This window comes from Betta splendens, chromosome 8 (genome assembly GCF_900634795.4).
Source record: "Betta splendens chromosome 8, fBetSpl5.4, whole genome shotgun sequence".
NCBI classification, from domain to species: Eukaryota; Metazoa; Chordata; class Actinopteri; order Anabantiformes; family Osphronemidae; genus Betta; species Betta splendens.
The window spans coordinates 6,263,960-6,289,687 of NC_040888.2; the positions used below are offsets into that span (position 1 = coordinate 6,263,960).

Here is a 25,728-nt window from a genome sequence, read left to right on the forward strand (position 1 = left end):
AAAAAAAAACACAAAATAGGACAAGACAACACATAAAATCATGACATTTGTACCCATTTAGATTTATTTTAGACAAGATAATTTATATGTACTTTCTGTGCAATACAGATATAATACAAACAAGGACAAATGTGAGAAATGGACAAATAAAAGCTATAAAAAGTAGAAAAAAAAGACAGTGCCCAAAGAGCAGTGAAGAGTGTGATCATGTTACTCAGTGTAAAGGAAAATGTTTGTAGGCTCACTCAGACGCCCATAGATTTTTATTTGTTTGCTTTGTCGTCTATACTTTCACAACAATGACCAATCATGAGCTCTGTCCCCAGATGACTGTAATACTGAGAAGAAATGATCGAAAGCTATGTTAATACTGCACCTTATCTGATAAGCCACTACCCCCCAAAGAAAAGACCCATTGCTAGATGCTGTACTTCATCTCCCTGCAGCAAGTCTAAGTATCCTCGTATTAGTTTGGTGGGAATTGCAAATGCAGTGTACTGGAGCTCGCTAAGCAAAAGGAGAACATAATACCACCAATATTTTAAGGAATACAAAAAAAAAAAAATCAAAAAAAATCATACACGCAGATCTGTGATGCTTAAATTGCCAAACCAGTTTACAGAATGATTGCAAGAAAGCCTATATTTAACCAAACAAAAGAGTAGAAGGCACAGTTCCCAGATTGAAAACCTGAGCGCACTGTATCACAACTATCAAACACATAGTACTATAAATCACTTAACAGCAGAATTACAGGCTTCTCTCTAACCATCCCGTTCCACCTCCAGTCACTGCAGCCGTGTCCAGCCTGCACCTCGTCTTAAAGGTGTATTATGGTGACACACTGGCCTTCAAGCGCCACTTTAAACCAGCAATGCAGAGCGTGTTGTGGCAAATTATCCTCAAATCAAATGTACAGTGCTGAAGAGAAATCCCATAGTAGAAGTGTAGGTAAATAACGCAATCCTATAGGTTATTCTGTACCTTATTCAAAACCAGGTGAGCTCTAAATGACTAAATAAATCTACTGTCGCACTCGAACGTCAGTGCCTGAATATTCAAGACGAGACATTTGCTGTTTTTTGTTGTGTCTGCAATAAATCTGAAGTTAAACTGGAAACCCAGTGAATTTCCACAGCAAAGAAACTAAATATCTATTGTAGCAGTCTAACATCCCTTCTGCGAGTCTCTTCGTCCCAGTTGCGCCTCTGGGCCCCCTAGCAAATACATCACGCCACTCAAACGTGCCACTGGCACTGCAGCTATGTTTTCACGAGCCCCTAATCGGGCAAAACACAGGCAGCAGATCTCTAGTAGAAGATGGGCGCAGATCGGTCGTCAATGAAGGTGGGTCGGAGGTAGACCTCCAGGGATCGATCACTGTGGGGAGAGGAGGGTGGGAACAGTGACAGTTAGGTTGAAAACAGTCGAGACTTATTCACCTACTGTATACGCTCTAGTAACCACACCCAAAGAAATGTGCCTTCCTAAAGTCGTGGCATCTACTGTGAGTTGTAGCAAGCATGTAGTGAGAAAACCAATAAAAGAAACCAAAGGGGGGAGACAGCAGGCAAGCATGCAGAGTTAGTGTCTTCTCCTGTATGATAGAAACATATCACCCGGAATCCTTTTACAACCAAAGGCCCGCTGGAGTGGCAGAACCAAGCGTCGCCACGTCCACGGAGGCCGAAGCAGAGAACAGAGCAGTGGCTCCCAGCATCCTACTGCAGCCAAACAGCCGATGACAGCGGAGAAAAGAAACAGGCAGTAAAAGGTGACAAAGGAAGCGCGACTGGCTGGCTCAAAGGCGATGGAGGCTGGGGACTTACGGAGGTCCTTGTTCCCTCAGAACCGGGACAATTCTGGACCCAAACTGGAAAGGTAAAGAGAACCTACGGGTTTGAATGGGCTCATCTCTCAGATCATGCATGGATCACATTTAGTTAAGACACTGCTGGTTAGTGCGACGCAGGATGATACTGCGGCTAACATCAGCTAACTGAGATGAGGATGTGGGGAAACGGCAGAAGACAATCCATGCCCAACATGCTGTTTACGGCTTCCGCCCCTGAGCTACTTTGTTCGTCATGTCAGTGTCAGTGCAATGCAATCAACAGGCAATCAAAAAGTACAAAAAATATGAAAAAAATAAGTCAAGCAGGCAGTCAAACACTGTAAATAAGAATACACATCACACAGACACTCACTATCACTTCCCCCCACAGAGACAGAGAAATAGATGCTAAGGGTGATACTGGGAGAGGGTTACGGAATGGACGAGCATGCTGTGGCCCAAAAATGATATATATATAAATATTATTAAAAATTTGAGATAAAAAAAAACAATGGAGGTCAGAGCCAAACAAAATGTTCAACCAAACTAAAACTGTCACTGACAGAACAGACTGCTTTTCAGACCAGACTGTTTATTAATATATAGATATGTTTTATTTAGAATAACTTTGTAAAAAGTCACCATACATTCAAAGTCAATTGTAAGTATCACATTTTCTGGTTTCCCTCCACAGCATGCATAAGTTAAACACTTCAACTGAATCAGTTTCTCATTGCAAATAGATTGTTGTTGTTGCTTTTTTCTTTTTTACAAGGACAATAGGTTTTTTGTGAAAGAAAAGACCAAAAAGAAAACTACAAAGCCACTCAGGGAATACAATCATAAAGAACACTGAGAGCTGCAAAAGCTGTGGTGGTGGTGGTCGAGCTTTAAAACTAATTCACAGCTGTTTTTGGGAGAAAAGTCAACAGAAAGAGCAAAAAGATCCCTCACAGCAGCTTCATGAGAAAGGAGCAAAGTGCCGTTTACGGGCGCGAGGCTTTTTATTGTCGGGAAAAAGACCGACAGTCTTTTTGACAGTCGATTTGCTGAAAACATGTCTTTACAATGATCATAATACAGTGCAATTTGGTGGATTGATGAAAAGATACCGTTTATTCTTGAAGCTAAATTTTAAAATTTGCTTCGTTGCACATAAACTTTGTGTTTACTTGAAAAGAAAAAAAAAAACTTTATGCAAATACCGTAAGACACACACCCTCTGGACAGAAAAGAAATCCAGTCTAGCACTGACACAAGGAAGCACAGCGCGACCTACAGGATCTCTGAAAACAGAAACATAATCTGCTGCACAGCCTTATTTTGAACAAAGCCTTTTGGAGCATGTGTGTTGGGTGGGAGCTGTGTAACACGGGGCCCACGCGTGCGTAGAAAAAAAAGGCCATTCAGTCAGTGGCTTTAGTACAACGACATTGGAGTCTTTTGGCACTTGTACAGTACATGAACATGTCCTTTAGTTTGACAAAATGACACAACCATGTACATGCATGAAAGACAAGCAGTAGCAAAGGCAGTCTCTTAATATCAGTCTGTGATGGTGGACTGTGATCAGAGATATTATTCAGAGTCCGTATCGCTGCATGCCGAGCAGGTAGGCCCCGCTCTGGCTCTCCCGCTCAACGCAATCCTCCACCCACCAACCGCTACTGTCCACACCGACACCACCGGCAGCAGCACCCAGGACGGACGGATGGACGGACGGACGGAAGGAGGAAAGGAGGGACCCGGGGAGGAAGAGAGGACAGAAAGGAGGGATGAAACTGGCCTCTTCCACTTGGAGAAGGGGTGTGAGTGGAGGCAGGAGGAGGAGGAGACAAGTGGACAGGAGGAAGGCTAAGAGGGGTGGGAGGGGGGGTGGGGTGGGAGGAAGAGGCCCCTGTGCTATCCGGAGCTGTCTGTGTCTGTCTGTATGTCTGTTCTCACACAGTCGAAATCAATTTGCCATCAGGACTGTCACTGTGGAACAAAGAGAGAAGGAAGCTTGCCAGGTCGGACACACTCAGAGAAATGGAGAAAGACAAGACAGGCACAAGGCGGCAGAGTGGAGTTCAGGAGCGTGGGTGGGGTCAGAACGTGGAATTCGCCCCCCCCCACCCACCCACGGCTGCCACTCCAAACACACCTGCCGTGAGAAGGAAGATTGGACTTCCAATTCCCTCATCAACATCTCTAATCCACACGTTTGCCCGTGGGACACAAGTGGTTAATGCTAAAGCGTTTTGGCGAATGTTTGCCCGCATCGGACGCCTAAGAAGTTACTGTTGATGAGAAAATCATCAAGTCATCTCCTTGGCTGGAGGGATGTTGCTGTAGATTAGTCTGCTGGGGGCGAATACACCCCCCTCTCAGAGATACTGGTACAGAAAACACACACTCGGAGCAGACAGGAGCATGTAAAACAGCTCGTGCCCAGAGCCCCAGACTGATAAGCAGTGATGACTGAGATGATGTCAGCATGATGTCTGCTGTCACAACACGTACTCCACCAAATATCAGACGGAGCGCACGGCAACCAGAGGCCGTTCCCTCGTTTACGCGTCTCTCACTCTCGCACCGACACACAAACACACATTAATATACACGTACACAAACGATGATACCCCCTGATTGGACAGAGACACAGGCACAGCATTATTTCTAGCTCTAACCTCACACGACCCCGGTGAGTCAGCAAGGACTTGATAGGATTACAGCACGGGGCCAGAGCGCTCCGGCTGTGAAACAAAACACCGATCGCGCTGCACGGCGGTAATTACAAGGGTTGTTTAAAAAGTAAAGTAGGCGAGAGCAAAAAGGAAAGAAGGGGGAAGAAGAAGAAGAAAAAAACACTGCAAAAACCGTAACAAGTAAAATGATAGGGGTGTAACACAACAGCAAAATAAAATGCACCCTGAGTTTTACTTTGAATAAAAAGATTGAAAAAAAGAGACGATTCAATTATTTTTAGAAAATCTTGTAATAAATTTGGCCTCGACAGCCGGTCAGACGTTAGCCACCGTGTTCAGGGCCGTGGGACACAAACATTTAAAGCCTTGCTGTCTCTTGAATAATCCAGCATGTGACACACTCTATAGGTTTAGGTTTAATGCGTCCTATGAAACCCGTGACATGCGTCTTAATCGAGCCCAGCGCTTCCCCTTAACTTTCCAAGATGGCAGCAGCACTCATACAGTACCAGTCATAGCTTATTGCTAAAAAGAAGGCACTTACCTCGTGGCAAAACGACCGTCGTAGTCCTCAATAGCAGGCTGAAATGGTAAAAGGAAGTCTTTAGACTTTTCGATTAAAGCGCACAAACACTAGGGGGCAGCAGAACCTGCAATAACAGGTCCGGTCCCTCCTGGGATATTCATGTCGGAGTATTCAGCTGGAGGCTAAACCAGATGCAGGATATGAACTGTGTAGTGCTACCGGTACCACTGGTATTAAACGGTGGCCCACCTGGGTGCCAAAGCCTGCCATGCTGTAGGGACGTGGGCGGGTCTGTGCGAGGCTCTGTGCCAGGAGTCGGGCAGTCAGGCCGTAGTCGGGCGTGGGCAGCGATCCGTCGTTCTCCAGCAAGTTTCCCGTGCTGCTGCTTTTCCCGTGGTGCAAGCTGGGAACGGAGGAGAGACAAGGCGTCAGAGTCCGGCGCGTCGGGGACCTGTTCCTGCCGCGGTGCCCGTGGCGGGGACGTACTTCACTTTGAGCTTGTCGCCGTCGCTCTCGGGCAGCACACGCGTGTAGGAGAACGGAAACCAGCCGCGCCTGGAAAGAGCCAAGAGGCCTTAGCGCCCATATTTATTCAGAGTCTCGGCGAAAATCAGTCCGAACATTTAAAAACACTCCATACATCTTGTTCTTCTCGTTCTCCCCGTAGTGCCAGCCGTCGCGGGCCTCGGGCACCAGCAGGGTGATGACGTCGCCCTCGGAGAAGCTGAGCAGGGTGCCGTTGTCCCCGGCGGCGTGGGAGAAGATGGCCTGGACGCGGGCGCGCCCGTTCTTCTCCAGGCCCGCTGCCATGGAGCTGGACCGGGGCAGGGTCCGTGTCTCCCCTGGTGGGTTCGCAAGCAGAGGCGTTCGTACAGAGTAGCGGAACAACACACTGATACGGAGAGCGCCAACGTTTGCTGATTCTTGCGGCCGGTTGAATTCCAGGAGGGTTCTGGTAGCTTACCCACGGGGTTCTTGTTCTTGGCGGGGGCAGGCCTGCGCACGGGGAGGGTGTTGGAGTAGACGTCGCTGACCTGTCTCTGGGGTTGGGCCTGGGTCTGGGTCTGGGGGGATGAGGGCCGAACTTGGGACACGGACATAGTCCCCCCGTCCGTCCAGTAGTCCTCACCGTGGACTCCTGTTGTCCCGTTGACCATGGACATGCCATCAGGGCCCATCAGCCTCTGGAAAAAGATGCATATATGACCTCAGGACGTCTTTAGATTAAGCAGAACTGACGATTAATGATGAACAGCACCAGCTGTAGTCACCGCAACATAAATCCCTCTTGATAACTTTCAAGTTAACTTCGAGAATGTGATGAACTGGTTCGTCTACATTTAGTCTGTCAGCTGCTACCCAGCATGAAGTGTAGACTGCAAACAGCTCATTAACTGGAGTGCCATCTTCAAAATGAGACTGGAGTCATGCTTATGCGGTTTCCCTCATTAGTGAATGCTAATGGTGGCTGGTTTAAGGTTTATCAAACTTAGGAGTTTCTCTAAAACATTACTTGAGTATAAGTGTGGCTAATAATCCGTATCTATACTCTACGTGTTCTCAGGCCCCATTTTCCCAACTCACCGCTGAGTGACCGAGGCCACTTCCCATGAACACAGCCAGCTCGGGGGGCACAGGAAGCGGCTGGGCTCCGGGGATGGGGTCCGAGATGACCAGGTTGGACTTGGAGGTGTGCAGCGGGCTCGTGCCGCCGAGGGCAGCGGAGCTCATCTGCTGGGCCAGGAGCATGGCCCGCTCTGGCAGCTTGTTGGGGTCCGAACAGGCCTGCTGCCACACTGGGATCTTCTGGGTCAGAAGGTCTTTACCCTAAGAAGGGGCGAGTGAAAGAAACACGGACTGAAAACATGGAGTAAAGCAGGAAAAGAGGTTGATGCGGCTGGAATTTGACCAGAGATGAGAAATTCGGTTAAGCAATTTCCTGTCTGTTCTCTAAAAACATGAAGTCTCCCTCAGCGCGTATCCTTGACCGGTGCCCTCTGCACGGTGATGGAAATGCGCCGTGTGGGCGAGCAGGGACACTAACCGCGCTGCCTACTGCGGCTCACAGCCTTTAGACACAAGCGAAGCTGTTCATTCTACAGGAATAGAGTTTCCTGGACAGACGTGCACTCAGGGCACACACACACGCATGCAGAACTCGCTGGGAGAGGGTTCTTCTTCTTTGCTCAAGGTGATTCTTCCCACACCTCTCCCAACCTGATTAACGACGAGTATCTATGTTGAGAAGCCACACACACACACACACACACACACACACACACACACACACACACACACACACACACACACACACACACACACACACACACACACACACACACACACACACACACACACACACACACACACACACACACACACACACACCTTCAGGCGGGCAGTGTACACCCACCAGTGATCCCATGAGGCCGTGTACTCCATTACGCAACAATATCACATTAAAAGGACAAGCACATGAACACACACAATTTAACATGGACAAAATTTGTCTGGATTCAACGTGCCCTTGCTTCAAATGACAACATGGTCAAATTAAGGGTTATTATAAAACCCTCTCTCTGGTGTAAACAAGGTGGGTGAACGTTTGTTTTGTGACCTTCGTCGTGTTCTGAGCGATGGATGGAACTCGTCTCCCTGACCTAAACCTGCTCAACATGAGCGAACGGTGGCCGGACCCCCTGCGGTGCAATGATGGATGGCGCCTGCAGACAGCCAGGCATTGTCTGCGGGCTCCATGAATTCCTTCATTAAAGCTCCTTCTAGGTGAACAACGCTCCGCAGCAGGTGGATCCAGAATAGGGAAAAAAAAAAGTCCAGGCAGATGGAGACTCATCACGACAAACAAACAAAAAAGGAGAATTCTGCTTTTCAACGGGACCTGAGCGGCGGGCGGCCGCGCACGGCTGGGTTGTTTGTTTGGTGTGCAGCGCCGTGACTCGGCCTCACCTTGCCGTGGTAGGCGCTGTTGTTCTTGGCCACGGCACACTGGCGGTCCACGAGGAAACAGTACCGGCGGCGCTCCTCGGACAAGGCCGTCTTGTATCCCTCAGCGATAAAGGTGTCCAGCTCCGTCTGCTTACTGCTAATGGTCTCCACAAACTGGGGGGGAGCACACACACAAAGACACACGTTGTGAGACAATATCTGCACGAAAAGACATTTTGTTGCCGAGTGTGTGCTCGGGATTTTAAAAGGAGGAACTTCATGGCGTAAAAATGAGAGAGACATTTCAGACTCAGAGTCGGCTGCACTCATTATCAGAAGGCCTGGAGAGGAAAGGACCCAAGACACTGGCTAACGTGTAAGTACTATTTTTATTGCTTCACATTCTCACCTAAGAACCGCTCCGTGCAGCACAGTTTGGAGCTGCCAATCACCGCGCGGCTCCGCCGGAGCAATTAGGGATCGCGCGCACCTCGGCGATAATGGCGCCAGGAGAGCGACGCGCCCGGTCGCTCTCACTGACCGCCCCCCGCTGGGCGCGACCGAGGCGGGTCAATTACGACTGAGGAGCCCGTGGCGCGGAACCGCTCGCAAAGTCCCGCTAATCAATTTTTACGTGTCCGACGATAACAAATAGCAGGTGCGCTAACGCGGGCACGAGGGCTGTCGGTCCGTCCCGGCGCGAGGGAACCGTCATACACAGTAGTGAGGAACGGCAGGGAGTCATTCTGCAGAGGAAATGACATTTGGGTGTGAGTGTGTGTGTGTGTGTGTGTGTGTTTTTTGTGGGCGTGTGCACACACGTCGGCAACAGTACTAGGAAACAGCAGCTTTAGACCAGTCCTCTGCTTTGGGAGGGGAGGGAGGGTGCGTTTCATTTAGTAACCACCACAGCACACCTCCCTCCAAACTTCTCCTTCACTGAATTTTGAATGGGTCCGGCCGTTCGCATCAGCACCGGAGGAGCCCAGCTGCAGTGTTACACAAATCTACTGAGCGAAACAAGTCAAATGGAGCGACAGACGGGTGAGAGCACAATAAAGGCATTTTCCCCCTGAGAGCACCGTGACCTTATTCTGTTCCTACTCTAAACCCCAAATTAACGGCTTGGAGCCGGTTCCGTTAGTTATTTTAGCTCTTTATAGGCCCGACTGTTGCCTCTATATGAAGGCTGTGAAGGGAGGAGCTGTACATACAGCGCCACAGCTGCCAAGTTTCATTTTCTCCCCCTGTCTATTCCCGCCCTGTGGAAGAAACAAGGTAAAGATAGTGATTCTGTTTTGGTGTGAGTCACACTCTCCACTGCAGAGAGACAATAAAGGCAGGAGGGAGAGGAGAGAGAAGTGTGTCAGGGCGACGTGCACACACACGCTCTCAGGTAAACTGGCTGCATCAGCGTGCACAGTCCACTTACGACGAGAGCGACCCCCCCCCCCCCCCCCACCTCCGGTCGCTGGAGTGACTCTCGACGTGTTCTCGCCCTGACTCACAGTCGGCCGCCGTCTCCGGCGCTTCTGAGCTAATGGGCGCAGCTCAGCCCGCCCCAGAGGTCACGGAAGCAACTCAAGGCAATAGTTGCGGCGGGAGAAGCACGTGCGGACTCCAGCCATGAATACCTCCAGTCTGATGGTTGCACCACAGCTGGAGCGACCAGTTTGGCAGATGTTCACCCGAACGGCGTCGCTACGTTTCACTGAGCCACCCACATTCTAAATGTTATTACCCCGTGAGCAGTGGGGACGCCCCCCCCCGCCCCCCCTCCATCCAGTAGGATTCACAACAAGCACCACTTTGCATTCCTGTGAGGAATAACCCTCATCCTGCGCACGCACAGGAGATGCTTAGCTCTGCGCTTCTGCTGCTTCATCATCAGCATCTTTGTAGTCAAAGGAATCGTACTGTAGTGCTCCAGGGCACAACAGCAAGCACCTACACCTATGGTACGGGGTGTGTGTGTGTGTGTGTGTGTGTGTGTGTGTGTGTGTGTGTGTGAGAGAGAGAGAGAACACCATTTACGCCATGTTTAATTAATTTTCATTTTTCCGAGACCGAGAACTTGAAGAGACTTTGGTGACATTATTTCCGAAGCTCCGTCTCCGTCTCATTCCAGCCTCTTATTACCGGCGCGGTGCAGGGGAGTTTATCTAGATGAAAGCCCTTTATGTGGCACCTTAGTCCACCCCAATGAACTACATAATGAGCTTATTAGCATTTTGGCTGGGCCATTACCCATTGATGAGATGGCACCGCGAACGTATTTGAAGGCAGCGAGAGAACAGAGATGGGAGGAAAGACAGACAAAGAGGCAGACGGAGAGAAGTGGGAGAGACAACACTGAAGTGTGTGTGTGTGTGTGTGTGTGAGGGAGAGAGAGAGAGAGAGGCAGAAGTAGAGGCGGCGATCAATGAAATGCGGTCGCCATCTGCGTCCGCTGCCAGGCTGGGCTCCAGCATATTTTACTTTTTAATGAAACGAGAGACGACTCCTGAAAGAACGCTCGGTGCCTCTCACCTGCTCATCTCCAGGAACGATGGGAACATTTTAACTGCCTTTACTCGCGCTTCGCGCGCCGTCTGTTCCCACAAATTAAGCCCGATGCTCGTCCACTTTATACGAGTCGCTCGCCACCTATCCCGCGACCGAAGCGCAGGTCCCTCTCCGCGTGTCATCTCCCCCCGAGGACTCGGCCACAAACGAGCCGACTTTTCCCTCGCACGCCCACGGCCGCGATGCGATCAGTGGAAGTGAGCGGGCCGAAAATTGGGAACGGGAGATTGATTTTCCTTTTCGCCCGCTAACCCACTGTACGGAGAGTCTAATGAGCTCTCTCCTCTGCACAGATGGGCCCAAAGAAAAAATGGACTGATCCGCTTTTTTTCCCCCCACTTCAACAAGTTAAAATTGTGTCTGTCGCGAACCTCTTCACCGACGGCGCCGCGGCACGAGCGCGTCTGCTCATCGGCACTCAAGCCGGGCCTAAATATGCAGCACACCAGTGCACAACCTGGCAACCGTGACGACATTTCATGCAACATCTCGCTGACACGGTGGAACAAACGCAACATGACACAGCAGTCAGACCGATCCATCGCTGCTGAGACGTTCCAGGCAGGAAGTGCGTGCGTGTGTGTGTGTGTGTGTGTGTGTATGTGTGAGGCCTTTTCCTTTACAGTATCAAGGGAGCAAAGTGGAAGGTTCTCGTGGAATCCGTGAGGGTTCCTAGAAGCACGGTTCCATTTTCCACACTGGTTTCCCAGCTAAACAAGCAAACAGAACGGGCGTCGAACCGGCACACGCCGACGCCTAGCGGCTTCCTCCTCGCGCCAACTCGCTGCACGGGAAACTCATTTTAGACGAGGCGCGGGTTGCTTTGCGGGGGAAATAATCGCCTGGCGGTGCCCCGAGCTAAAACCCCAGCTCCGCTTCCATTGCGAACGAAGGGTGACAGCTCCGGTTTGACGTGCAGACAATTTGGCAGGTTTGAAAGGTTGTCCGCTTGACACCTGACAACTGGTGCAAAAACACCTGCATTTGAGCATCATCGCCCATGATAGATCAGTTACCCAAACACAAAGTCTACGTTACCGGATTTTTCTTTTTAAATGACAAATTTCCACTTCAAAATAAAAGCACGTGTATCGCAGAGGAAATCTGAATGCGTCACTGCTCTGCACCTTGTCACCACCGCCTCCACCCCATCCTTGCTGCGATGCGTATTCGCCGCTTCATGAGAAATAAAGCAGTTATTGTCGTCCAGACGTTTGGATCTGCGGCCCAACGCTCACCCACGTGCACAGGACTCTGCGACTACAGGCCTCTTAACGGTCTCATTAGCCGTTTCCCCATAAACACTTCATTGTGAACTCCCCTGCGGCGACTCACCTGCATCTCCTTCTCGCCGTACTTGGAGGGGTTCTTGCTGCCTTGGCTCTTCCTGCGCAGCTTCTTCAGCTCCGCCTGGCACTTCTCCAGACTCTCCCCTTTGCTCTTGTGCTCCATCTGGTATTTCTTCAGGGCAGCCTACGTGGGGCAACAAGCAGAGCACAAACACTAAATCAGGGCCGCTAATTAAAAAAGCCAATGTGAGACCTGGCGGGACGAAGATAAGATAAATGAGAAACCTCAGCCTATTTACTGAGGTTTTCAGGTCAATGTTTAGAAACAACTGGAATAAATTGTAGAGGAGAGAGAACTTCATGGATAAATAAAACTTCAGCTTCAGTGTTTTTAATGCAATAAGGCCTGTGTTGAAAAGGGCTTTGAACTCTAAAGGCAATGTTTTGAATGCTACACTTTCTCCATTATTTGTTTTGCAGGCATGTGTTTGTTTTTTTGTTTTTTTTACTGGCGATTTTTTTTCCTCACAGCAGCATAATGGGAAAATTATGTCATTTGCAAAAAAAAAAAAAAGCCAACGGTGTTTAGTCGTTTAATGACCAAAGTTTATTCATATAATCTATCTAATTTGCTTATTTAATTATTTTTTTTACTGAGAAAAACAACTTTGTTTCTGGGCTTTACAAGCTCTGTTGCTATAGCAACTGTGTCTGGTGCGACAGAGCTCATGTGGTTTCTGTACGAGGAGGAGCTGGCATAGGAGAGCTCATGCTTGTGGGTTCAACGCCGCATTTGCATAGTGTAAGACAGCGGGGATGCAGGTAGGATTCCTCTGGGCATCATTGGGCCGCGAAGGGGCAGAAACGAAGACATCATCGATGTCACCAGGACAATAAAGCTATGAGAAACACCACGGTAGCGTGTGTCGCAGCTTTAGGTGCGTTAGTTCTGTTCAACCGGGCTGGATCAGACATTTCTACACGAAGTTTAATAAATTAATTAACACTCTTTCATTGTCTTAGCTCAACGCTGCGCCGCTGACGTGTCAGTAACTTCCCTGAAATGTTTGTTCAGCGTGTCTCCATACCACAACACGTCTCTGCACAGGTGTTGCCCAGGAACAAGGAATGACTCATGGTTTCCCTCAGAGCGGTGGAACCGACACGCGCTGTGATTCGCATTCACAATTCGACTCCCACAAAGCGCTGCCCGGCGAATTTCAGCGCATTGATCACAGCGATGATCAGAGGAGACACAGTCGGCTGCTTTTACTTTGAAGGTTCATATTGGGCAAATAGGAGAACGCCGTTTATCTGCTTCCTCCTAATTGACATAACTCCTTCCCAGCCCACGGTCCCTTAATCAGTGCCACTTCAGCAGACAGACGACAAATCACAGGAGATTAGAAGCAGCAGCTGAACTTTGGGACACTCAAAGCTTCTGTTCTTCATTGGTAATCCATACACCCCCCCCCCCCCCCCCCCCCCCTCGTCATTGTGTAACATCCAGAATGTTTGAAACCTCTGCGTGAGCCATCGTGTGAGACAAGAGTAAAAAAGAAAGAAAAACAAGAGAGAACAGAGCATTGCACCGCTGGGAACATCACACACACTTCAGTCTAGAAAAAAAAAAAAAAAAAGATTCCTTTTGAACAGAGTCAAAATTTGAGATGATTAATTCACAAAGTCTGAAGCAAAATTACAGTATATATCACTATAGCCATTATCACTGCTGCACATCAGTGGGAAACTCATTAAAAGTAATGGATACTAAAGGCTCAGGGGAAGCCTGTGTCAAGTGGAAATATGTGAAACGCTTGAAGCCTGTGGAATAACGCTGGCGGCGCTGACCATTTCATCTCTGGCACACATCACAGCCGACGGCTCATCAGAGCGCGGCTCATCACCAGAACACTTGGAAGAACGTGCCGTTTATGTCCTAAATAATTCAAAACAATATTACATAAACGCGCGAGTGAGTAGCTGCAAGACAACGTGGTCTTTTCCGACAATCTGATACAATAATGGCTCCATTATTCACCCCAACCCCCCCCAAAAAAAAAAAACAATGCACAGCAGTGCTGCTCTACTCTCCACTGCATCCCACTCATTCTAAAGATATCGCACGCAGACCGGCTCCGCGGCGCTCACACATACACGCCACTCCAGGAGGGGGTTTATTATAATCAGCGTGTACTCCTGACGGTGCACACGCAGAATTGTTATTTCAGAGGATCCGCTTTTCACAGGCGCATCCTGCAATTGAGTGGCAGCGCAATGTGGAACGGAGGGAGGACGTCCTCAGGTTTGGATCAATCACCGCTAGATACTCACAGTCAGATAACGAGCATCCAGCTCCACCTTCTTCTCCAGTTCAGAGAGCAGCTCGTTGTGGAAGGACTTCAACTAGGGAGAAAGCAAAAATAAAGTTCACTGCTGCATCAGATGCTATGTTAACAGTAAATTATTTATGGCTCCTACATCTCCTCTTTTATGTGCATGCTGTAAACAGAACATGAGTTAACATGATATTATTATATTCATAAGCTATTACTTAATGTAAAGTCTACCTGGTGTGGGTTAGTTTGGGTTTCTATGAGCTACAATGAGGCCATTTAAACACTGTGTATCCCATGCACCGTCCACTGGGACCAAAGAGCTCAGGGACAGATTGGTGCAACAGCTGGGGAGATTTGTTTAGCAGCATCGTAGAGCACGCAACAAATTAAAAATATATATTGGGATGTTGTGTTTGAATTGTTGAAGGCATCAAGACACTTTCCATGTCCCGAACCCCCTTGAACTTTGAATACCAACCATCTCCTCTAGCTGCACTTGTATCTGTCTGTGGACCTCCGCCATCTGGAAGAGCACATCCCCTGCACAGAGAAAGAGGGAGAAGGGGAGAGAACGCGTGAGCGGCGATCAACAGCACGAGCGCTTGTACAGCAGAGAAGTGGAGAGAGCCCAGCGTGCAAAACGCATGCAGAAATACAAGACATGGAAACATAGAGGACAGTGACTGGAAACGGGGACAGTGGACGTGAAGGTTTCTTGTACAATACAACAGAAAACTCAAAATGAAACAACAACAACAGAGAACGGCAAGTGAGACATGAAAGAGAACGTCTTTAAATTAAATTCTGGTTCTTCAGGCGTGTCAGTGCTGATGTCTCATGGAGATCAAACATATTGCCTTTCTTTCTTTGATTAATCTCAACATCAGGCGATGTGGTTTCTAGAACAAAGAAAGGTTAAAGTCTCCACACAAGATGGAGCAGAAAGGGACAGAAACGGAGAGGGAGGAGAGAGGGTGGCTCATGCAGCTATAGTGAGAGTGTTGTGTTTCATATACCTACAGGCTGCCTCTTCTGAAAATGCAGTGCATTGTCAAGGGAAGAAACACAAAAAGCCACAGTGAAGGACACATATACATAGAGACCTGGTGAAAAGACAGTGATACAATATGCACAATAAAGCGACACACACACACACACGCTTTCTCACAGGCCACCTTGACCAAAAAGTCCAAAGCCCCTTAGAATTTGCTTCATTGACCTCAGCCACTTATTTATCCACAAAATATACTTCCATTAATTCTAAATGTCAGTTGATTGGGAGTTTGCATTTCAGACGAGAAGTTCAATACAGTAAGCGGCTACTAACGCCGTCGTGCCCGTAAAGTTTTCAAAGGTCATATTTTGTTGTCATTTATGAATGATTAATTGCAGTGTAGCTGTAACGTAGTGTAGCCATTCACATACACCCAGTTTAATTGATATCTGTGGCCCGGGAGCTACTGGATATTCCAGCTGTTTGCATCTGGATCTTCATCCTCCCTCTCTCTGCTTGTGTTCCCATTGTGCGACGGAACAGGGTTTGTTTTGTTTGGGTCCTCGCTGGTCTCCACGGAGGGGAGGACACCGTGTGGCTCAGGCCTGTTGGTGGATGTTACTATCGCTGCTACTCTGGGCACATTCACTGCACCGCCCTCTGTTAAAAGGGCTAATGTGAGACATCACATATGCTGTAAACATGGAGGATGAAAGCCCCATCTGGCAAATAACAAGCACCACGGACAACGTGGGATATTGTTAAGGCAATGGGTCGGATGCATCAGTGTCGGACTGCAGACGCCTGTATAGGGATTAATAGGAAAAACACGGGACGTGTGTGGATGAGAAGAACGCTTGCATGTGCACATAACGTCACGCTCTCCTGCTGCGTCATCCTCAGAAAGGCGACCTGCATCCAAACTTCACCAAAGGGCTTTGGAGTGGTCTCAATCACAACACACACACTCAGAAGGCGCACACAATGCCAAGTACTACGGACAGACAACAGAGGTGATCGACAGCGTAGACTTCAATTGATTCAAAGCGAAAAAAAAAAAAAAAAAAAAAAAAAAAAACTGAAAACACCAAAGCAAGGAGTTGCTCATAAAAGCCAATAGCTGTGAAAACACAATATATGCAGAAATAAAGTTGACCGCATTAATAATGACTCTGCACAATAACATGTCATTCATAAAATTTGTATACATTACTTTAAAATGATGAAGTGCAGATTAATAATGACAATTTAAGCAATTACTAAATAACCAAAGGAATCAAATCCCCCCATTCAATGCACGCTACCCCCTGCAGACCCAGTGTGACAGACAGCCAGGCCAGACGCCCATGGGTCTAACCTGCCTGCTGATCTTGTTGCTCACAGGAGTCGAGGAACAGGCCACAGCATCCTGTCACTTCCCAGCAGGCGCGTTAAGCAGCTTACAGATACTCCTCCCTGATCACAGCCCTTCAGGCTTAGAAACCCCAGCACTCTGTTGGCAGCTTCGACTAACTCCATCACTTAACAAATGAGCAGCCAGTGTATTTCAGAAACGCACACACACACACACACACACACACACACACACACACGAACTGACAGCAAAGACAGGATGTCCCCAAGCGGCCGAAATGTAAAGACGATGGTACAGATCCCATCTTGTCATCTGCGGTTCTATTACTACAACATGTCCGATGCCAAAATCATGTAGAAGGGAAAAACATTCACACTTTGGAGATGCAAACTGTTACCATGACAACTTCAATATCATATCGCACAACAAAAAGAGACAGAGAATCGGACTGCAAACCTCAGGGCACCTAACAGCCAAGCTAATCAACAAAGACGTTTTCTCTCCGTCAGTGTTGCCGTTTCGTATAGGAAATATTTGGCAGACATGATACGACCTGCGAGACTTGGTGAACAATGACTCCTGCCAGTTTGGGGAAGATATCCGCATACCAGCTAAGAGCGATACGACAGATGGATCGATGGCCCGAGCGCTCACGCTCGCGAGCCTGCAGAAAAGTGCACCTTTGTGACACACACACACACACACACACACACGCGGAAATAAACCCCGATGGACCTTTTATTAGCGCACCAGCCTTTGCCAGCTCACTTCAACCGCGCCTGTGTCCCTGACTGAGAGGCAACAATGCCTCCTTTGTTGGGGAGGTGAGTTGAGGCTGATCTGCACCTGCAGCACAGTAACAAGCAGTCACATGCCCGCTAGTATTAAAGCACTGAGTCAGAGGAGGAAGCCTAGACGCAGGACTCGGCTGCATACAGTGTGAACAGACTGTCCCCCGAAGTATGACATCAGCTCGTGCAGATCTATTGACTGCTTGTGTAACAATGCTACACCCACACAGGTAGCGAGAGAAAGAAGAGGAGGAACGAAGAGAGCGCGGAAGAGAGAAAAATTGGAAGTTTGCAGTGTTGAACAGAGAGAGCGGGAGAGACAGAGATGGAGGGAGGGAGGGAGAGGATGGAGGTGGATGGAGAGACACTGAATCACTGGTGAAGGTCAAGCTGGATTCACTACAGGTTGTCATGGAAGCAGTATAATACTAGGGTCGTTGCCATGGGAGAAGTGTCGACGAGGGCCAGCGGCTGAAAAGTGTTGTGTGTGTGTGTTACAAAACAGTGTTCAAACATCTCCACCCTTACTACCAGCTATCATTACATGAGCATCCACGCTGCCCTGGGGACGAAAAGTGCAGTTACCTGGAGAGAGACAAGCGGAATGAACAAGTGGGCAAGTCTGATGGGGCTGAGGGACAATAGCTGGGAGTCTGGGGGAGAGAGTGAAGCCACAGCGTGGTAATCGGGACCAAATGGCAGCTCACGCTTACAGTTCATCCATCCTGTGCGCTCCTCACGCACACACACAGACACACACTCGTTTGCCAACCAGACGCTGAACCCGGTTCGACCTCCGCTCCCACTTTGTAGATGTAGTGTGTCGTACTGCACATCAGGAGCAGAGGCCCAGCCAGCACAGCTGTTCCACCCAGTGGCCTAGTATAAGTTTGTCCAGCAATGGTGTCACGCATTTAGGCCATAACGAAGGCTACAACAGGAGCACAGCACCGCCACAGAGGCAGAAGTGGGCCAGCGAGGAACTTTTTGCTACTCATCCGGCATTTATTCTCACCGTTTTATCGAAAAGACAAAACAACCTGAAACAACCTCCCCTACTAAGTGGGGAGTCTAAGCCATCTGGCACCAACGAGCCAAAACCCCGGGCTCCGTCAAAGCTGCGGTTCCACTCGCCTCAGCCACACGTGGCTTTTTAGAACAGCGTGGCCTCTGGTGGATAAGGAGTTCAAACACGGCGCCACTCTGATGAAGGGGTCCTTTTGTTTTAATATGAGTTCAACAACTCTGCTGCTTGATGGTCCTCAAAACTCGCCCAGAATATAAAGATCACAAGGTTGCAACAGAAACACACAAATCTAAACCTGGCAGAATATACAATATACATATATATAACACATTATATTATTATTATTAGGTATAACTCTCATTTCCACGTCCCCTGACTGAAACAATGTTTATTTTACGCTGGAAGGTTCTAGGCTGCAAAAATCAATCATGCATCATGAAACATGGGTAAACTCTGATTACTGCAGCACAAAACTGAGCTCTGATAGCGTATCTGATTCCTTTTTAAGCGCTGACGACGCAAGTGATGAAATGCAAGCGAACGAACATGCACACACACACACACACACACACACACACACACACACACACACACACACACACACACACAGTGGAGTGTGTTTGTGGGTGGGCGTGGAAACCGTTTTAAAGCTCTGGGGTGTTTTTTGCCCGCTCTTTGCAGTGTGTCAACCAAGAATCAGAGTCTGAAGTTCAAAGTGAAGAAAACGGAACATGAAAGAGGAACATTTTCCAAATTAGGCAGATGGAGGGAAAAAGCATCATAATCCCCGGAGAACACAGTGCTAATACCTGACAGCCACAGACGCGATGCTGCAGTCGGATCACATCTACTGCGAGGCCTGATGAGAGCGGTAGATAAATATTTTAGCACCCTAATACTGTATGCGCAGGGAGGCCGGATAACGACAGCCTGCTGATTTTGAGTATGTGCATTTCAGGCATGTAATCATTATATAAATTCATTTGAAATGGCGACGGCGTCGGACTGGAAATCAAGCACTCTGCAAAACACAGCACATAGAAATGAGTGTAACCGCTGGGTTTTATCCGATCTGGGTCTAATTTAAGATAGACATTATTTCCAATTGCAAGGGTTTGTGCAAAGCGATGACGGGCGACCCACGCACCGAATAAACGGGCCTTGACCTCCACGGCTCATTGGTGCGGTTGACCGCGGCGCACGCTAACCCAAACGGAGGGCGCGCTGAAGCCCGACCGCGTCCGAGCCCGGCTCCACCGCGCCTCGACGTCACGTGGCGGAGGACGGAGCGCGCGCGGGGGGCCGGGCGGCTTCCCATCATGCAGTGCGCGCCTCAGAAATAGAGCAGGAGAAGGCAGGGACCCCTGGGATGGTGGCACCGAGCTAAGAAAAGAGCTCCTCTGCTCTCATTTAAACAGGGACAGGTTCTGGAGGGGGGAGAGAGGTAGGCCGGACTGGAGGTGGGTGGGGGGAGGGGGGAGGGGGGCACGCCTGTAAACACTGGTCTGCATCCAGACCAGAGCCTCCTCATCCTCATCTGCCAGCCTTTGTCATTGTTGTCATCTTGTCTTTCAGACATTTACATTCATTTACCGGCACAAACTCACTGCTTATGTCCCAGATCCTTTGCCCTAAAAAAAAAAAAAAAAAAAAAAAAAACTAAAAGACAATTACGCAACATCACTTTGCAGCCTCATGGACCCTGTGAGAATGGTGTAGTTCTCTCAGGTAATTACCGGCAGGGCTATAACCACCCCCCCCCGATCACGGAGTCTCTCCCCGGTTGCCTCAACGATCCACCGGTTGGCTCCAATGTCTGTTCTTTGGTCGAGAGCATGTAATTTCCCCAATGAGACATCTTTATGCTGAATCATACATGTCCGTTAGCAAAAACGAGGCAATTACAGGAACAAGGTTGGAGACGCTGACAAAACGGGAACGCACATTTATCTGGCTGCGGACAGCGAACTGTAAACACTTTACATTCCTGTCCAGGTACTTGAAGCAAACTCATCAGTTGTTGCCAAGAAGCGGCCCGTGTTATTGTCAAGCAGAGGACAAAGCAGCTGCAGCGTGTCATTAATGTCTACGACGCGAAAGCAGCGTGCGGCCTGACTTTCACTGTAATTATGGAGACGTCCACAAAGCCGAGCAGAGCGGGCGCGTCGCAAACAGGCCAGAGGCCGTTCTACCTTCAGTGGGTCGGGTGGAACCGCTGTGTTTATGAGTTCCTAAAATCTGGTTGGAGTTTCGCGTCTGTCGACCTTGTTCGGTCCAGATTTTATTCAAAACATCTCCCTGCAGCTGCTAAGGCCGGGACGTCGAGCCACTAAGACGTCCATGTAAACCTCCCTGATTTGAAGATAAAACCACACTGTTGTACTGTAGTAAATATCTCCAGCTCCACCAGCTCCTGCGTTTCCCCCAAAGGGGTCGAGAAGCCACAGATGTCATCGGGGCAATAAATACCCACTCTTTGGACATACTGTAAAGAGGGTTAAGAGAGAACGAGGAAGGAGGAGAAAACATGGGGGGAGGAGTGGAAGAGAGGGAGAGCAGGTGTGTGTGTGTGCATATGCGTGTGTGTGCGTGTGGGTGGGTGGGCGGCAAAGTGACAGGCGATGATTAGCCCAACCAGAGGAGGATATGTGGGAGGCCGAGTGTGGGAGTGGGGGCTGAAGAGAGGGGGAGAGAGAGAGAGAGAGAGACTGTCTCTTTAGGCAGACATACACACAAGTGGATTAAAAGAGCACTCATGCTGTATAAACACAGAAGATGCCCACAGCCATGGATGCATGCACACACACACACAAACACACACACAAACACACACACGCTTGGATATTTGTCATAAGGAATGAGTTAGGGCTCGAGACATATTTAATGTGTTCTTAATGAAAACAGAATTACTTCACAAGGTAATTTCAACCCCTGCTTTTTTAAGCATAATGTTTATGAGTGTGTGTGAGAGACAGGAGGACGAGGGAGGGGGCAGGAAGAAAGAGATGGAGAGCAGCTGTCGACTCTTAGGTGTGTAGGTGGGACCGTTTGCAGCCCGTCTCTTACTAAGCCACTATGGAATTAACAGGCATTAAAGAAGTGCAACAGGAGCTCAAACCAATACGCGCGCGCGTGTGCGTGCGTGCGTGCGTGTGTGCATGCGTGTGCATATGCACACAGACAAGACACAGAAATAGGTTGATGTTCAAACCGTTCAGATAATCTGACAACTCTGTTCACGAACGGGTGGGTTTGTTCCTGATGCCAAACGACGGATGGTGAAGTGTGAGCTCGTTTTTCCAGCTAACACAATGCTTACAGGGGGCGGTCGTCCTCCCACGCTCTGATCATTTGGATATTTCCACGCTCTCCCGGCAATCAAACAGGAAAACCCTGGGCTTCAGATCTCACTCCAGCACACGGTTTGACAGGACGGGGACTCGACAAGCAGGTGACTGGAAAATACAACAGCCGACGTTCCCCTGGGAAAACACGGTGACCTGCAAACGCCCAAGACTGATGACTGATTCAGGCTCTGATGCAGCTTGATGAACAAGCAGAAGAGCGAGAGGTTGACCGGCTCACCAGCACACACGGAGACATAAACATGCATTTAATTATACAGCATCTGACACTAAGGCTTCTTTAATTATAGAGAATTCTTCACTCTTGAAGCTACTGTGTTGTAAGAGGAGATTTAATCAGCTGTCATAAACAGGAGATGCTCTGTTTTCATGACAAGCACAGCTAATGATGTCTGGCTGGGAAGACCCCCCCCCCCAACCACCCGACTGTAACGGGGGCTCGGCTCAACATTGGAGGTGCTGCTCGACTTTTCATCTCGCAGCCTCCTTCCTATCGATTGCAGAGGTAGAGACACGGGGGCTGCTTGCTGAATAAAACATCCAGAGAGCGCTTTCATGTCGGTCCCCGTTGGCTGAGCTGCAGAAAACCCCCCAAACTGGATCTCGGCTCCGGCGCAACAAAAGGCCCCGTCAAATCAACAGCCCCTTCTGCGCACGCGGAGAGGCTGAAAGGGAGTCTCATCAAACAGCGGCTGATTTCCCACGGGCCGGGTGACGGCAAACACAAACGGAGATCGCCTAGGAAACGGTTGCCGACAGAGGACCAGGTGTTGCGTCTCCAGCTGACCTCTTTGGAACCAGAGCACCGACACACACGGACAGGCAGATGCCCCTAATTAAGATCCCATGAAGTCCAACACTAGAGCAGTTTTCCAGGCAGAAGCGAAACAAATGCGCCATAATCGCAAAGCGGCCCCCAGTTGTGTTGACGTGTCACTCTAAAATCTAATCCTGAGCTCAGACAAAAGGGACACCATCGGTAAAAAGAACACTCCTCCCGTATCAGCCCACTGCTCAGACCACCGTAAAAGTGAGGTCGTGTCAGGTGCGCGTCGCCCACTTACCCAAGTCTTTGGATCCTTGGCTTTCGCTGGCCAGCTCACCCATTCTGACCAGAGCATCAAAGTAGCCTTTGGCAGCAAATGTCACGTCTGGAAAGAAAGAGGGGCGAGAAGCAGGTTGGTCGACTGTCGAGCTAAAGGTTAAATACGATGAACAGACGGGTTTCTCGCCAGTGACACGACAACATGTCTCACTTTTGGTCATGGGTTGTGCAGTGAATGACGTTTCATTATCAGTACTGTACAGCGTAGCATCAGAAATAAACTGTTTTCTTTTATTGCCATACAAAACCATTCAAACGGTTGTTTCTGCCCTGGGATGAGGAGATAGGTTGATTGGTTATTATTAGGGTGCATGTGACACTGCCAGGAAACGATGGCAGTGATGATAAACTGATGAGTAATCATCTGTAAATGTATCTGCTCAATCACACTTGGCCACCGCTACAGTCATGTAACACACGAGCCTATTAAGCAGCATCTTAGACCACATCGGTTGTAGAGTCTATTCATTATTGATTTAAAAGTAAGACATATCATATTTGTTGATTTATGGAGGAATTAATGCCCTTTGAAATTCAATTTAAAAAAAAAATCCCTTGTTGGATTATCTTGTAAACAATGTTGACATTTAGTAGAATTCACTCTCACATTGTCTCATAAAAGAAACGGGCCGGTTCGAGACCAAACGGGAAGCACAAACACAGCCATCCGTCATCCGCGGACTGTCTTCGATCTCTGACCAACCAGGCCACGAAAATTCAATATTTACCAGACAGCAGCTCTGGGGGAAGAAAAAAAAAACCCAAACAAACAACACAACAAAACTGTTGTCCCACCAAGAATAACAGCGATGTCGCGCTGCCGATCGCTCACTGTTCACCATCACTGGCCGTTTGCTTCTTCGACTGCGACCCATCATTTTTGTCAATCTGTCTGAAGCCCAGTCAACAGGGAAACAGTGACTGGAGGAGGCTCAGACACCTGCACAGAAAAAGCTTGAACATATTCTAGTTCCCCCATTGGTTATATGCATGAACCTAACGGCTTTTAATGCGGCGTGGCATTTCCCGACCGCTCCTATTAATCCGATATGCACAGATTTAATCAAAGGTCACTATACTCATCGTGCACAATGCACGTCTAAACACAAAATGCCTGACTGTTGCTCTAGATCTTTAGCATTCACAAACAATCCCACCGATCGCTCCTCTCACACACTGACAAAGCAAATATCACCTCGGCCCCTATTATTTCAACTGCTGCACTGCTCAGGAAAAGGTCGGGAAGGACGGACTAAGCTTCCAGGGGTTTGTCATCCGGCTGTCAATCGGGTCGTTCCCCATGAATAATGGACACTGGCTTTTCGGAGGCGAGTCCGACAGCGGCCCAGGTGACAGATGGGCCTTGTGCCTGCAGACAGCTGCCAGGTGAGAGGCACACTCACAACAATGGGCCGGCATGGTCGAGGCTAATTCTAGCAGACAGATGCAGTGCTGTGATAGAGGAAGTCTCCCAGGCCGGAAGCTTCGCAGCTCTGCTCCAAGGCTGAGGGACATATGCTAATGCTAATCCCAATTACAGCTGAGTCAGACTCACACAGCTGAGGCCGTGTGTGTGTGTGTGTCTCTTTCCTCCTCCATTGCTGGGGGAACACCTCCGAAGCGACAGCAGCCTCCAGAGCATCACGGCTCTTCATTATTCCGACCAGACCTCCTGCCTCGCTCGATGCCTCCAGAAAGCGTGCACGTCTGTACTGCATGTGCGGGTGTTGTGGTTGGGGGGAGGATGGGGCGGGTGTGGGAGTGGATTTTCAAAAGAGATCTCCAAGCAACGGACACTTTCTTGATGCCAGCGCTGCTGCTGCTGCAGCAGCAAAGTGTGAAATAGGGGGGGTGCGTGCGCAGATGAAGAGTGGCTCAGTAGATAAGCTGGATCTATATAGATACTGTGCTTCTGGCTAATGAAATGGGTAGTGAGGAGCTCACAGAAGCAGAAGGAGAGGATTATCCAAATCACTGAACAAAGCAGACACAGAGTGGGCAGGGGAGGGGCTGGTGTCGGAACTACTGATCCAAGAACTGCGCACCTCTTGATCAAGACGATCATTTCCTGTACCTCCTCATGCCGTCAGGGAAACTTGTGTAACAAGTTCCAGACTTGATAGGCAGTTGAGTAGCGTGCATCTGTTGCTTTTGCACTTACTAAGCAACGACTGCTGTGTTGAAAAAGCTGGACTTTCTAGAGCCTACCCGTGAAGACCTTTACCATTTCTGGTGGTGAATAATTTTACTGATCGCACCATATGGGCACTGCAAATCAGAGCACCTTAGTCCTGTGGGTCAAGCCAATCCTGCAAAGTGGGTTTTTATAAAGTCTGTCTCCTAAAGTACCTACAGGGTCAGGATTAGTTATTGTGTGACAGGGTATCAAGGCTCAAGACTGGGGAGGGGAGACAGAGCCTCTGCTTATTGGATTTGATTAGCCGCGGGTTGTCCGTCCTTGAACCAAGGCCAAGGGAAAGTTATTTGACCCATTTTCATTACATTTTCTTTAATCTCTTCGAGTTTTATTTGTGCGTGCACTCCATTTGAATGCTGTCGAACGAAAAAACCTGTTGTAAATCTCCGGATTTGGGGTTTTAAACACCATCTGTTCACGAGAAACGCCGCTTTAAGATAATGAATGTTCCTAAAAGTCGTTAAGGTGGTTAAAAAGAATTTTAAAACACATGGTACATTAGAAGACACCAAACTATTAGTTCATACCATCCATTTGTCAGGTCAGTACAATGGTCCACTGAGATTTTGGAACCTTCTTAAAAAGAACGTATTAACTGGTAGCAAATGGCCTGGAAGACCATTCGAAAGGGGAACAACTGCCCCTTTTTTAGTGAAACAAAGACAAGATGGCTTGAGAGCTACACAAATAGAGAACCTGAAATAGCCGG

The 25,728-nt window shown here is 48.8% G+C and overlaps 1 protein-coding gene across 8 annotated transcripts in view; it reads right to left on the reverse strand.

Annotated features, from left to right (window-relative positions):
* Nucleotides 1-33: 33 nt before the first annotated feature.
* The window catches only part of baiap2a (BAR/IMD domain containing adaptor protein 2a), a 35,024-nt gene continuing 9,329 nt past the window's right edge, over nt 34-25,728 (reverse strand). For 2 of the 8 annotated variants that reach the window (XR_008695229.1, XR_008695230.1), the window contains 13 exons: nt 22,782-22,868; nt 14,665-14,726; nt 14,182-14,253; nt 11,894-12,031; nt 8,015-8,167; nt 6,632-6,874; nt 6,012-6,231; nt 5,688-5,889; nt 5,534-5,602; nt 5,297-5,450; nt 5,066-5,103; nt 1,830-3,501; nt 34-1,380 (listed from right to left, as the gene is read on the reverse strand). Coding sequence is in view for 3 of the 8 variants with exons in the window: in XM_055510592.1 (XP_055366567.1) it covers nt 1,311-1,380; nt 5,066-5,103; nt 5,297-5,450; nt 5,534-5,602; nt 5,688-5,889; nt 6,012-6,231; nt 6,632-6,874; nt 8,015-8,167; nt 11,894-12,031; nt 14,182-14,253; nt 14,665-14,726; nt 22,782-22,868; nt 23,430-23,700 (1,779 nt within the window). In the remaining 5 variants the exon portion in view is untranslated. Of the gene's footprint in view, nt 1,381-1,829; nt 3,812-5,065; nt 5,104-5,296; nt 5,451-5,533; nt 5,603-5,687; nt 5,890-6,011; nt 6,232-6,631; nt 6,875-8,014; nt 8,168-11,893; nt 12,032-14,181; nt 14,254-14,664; nt 14,727-22,781; nt 22,869-23,429; nt 25,699-25,728 lie in introns of those variants that run through there. The other 6 variants (XR_008695227.1, XR_008695226.1, XR_008695228.1 and 3 more) reach the window with 6 other exon arrangements.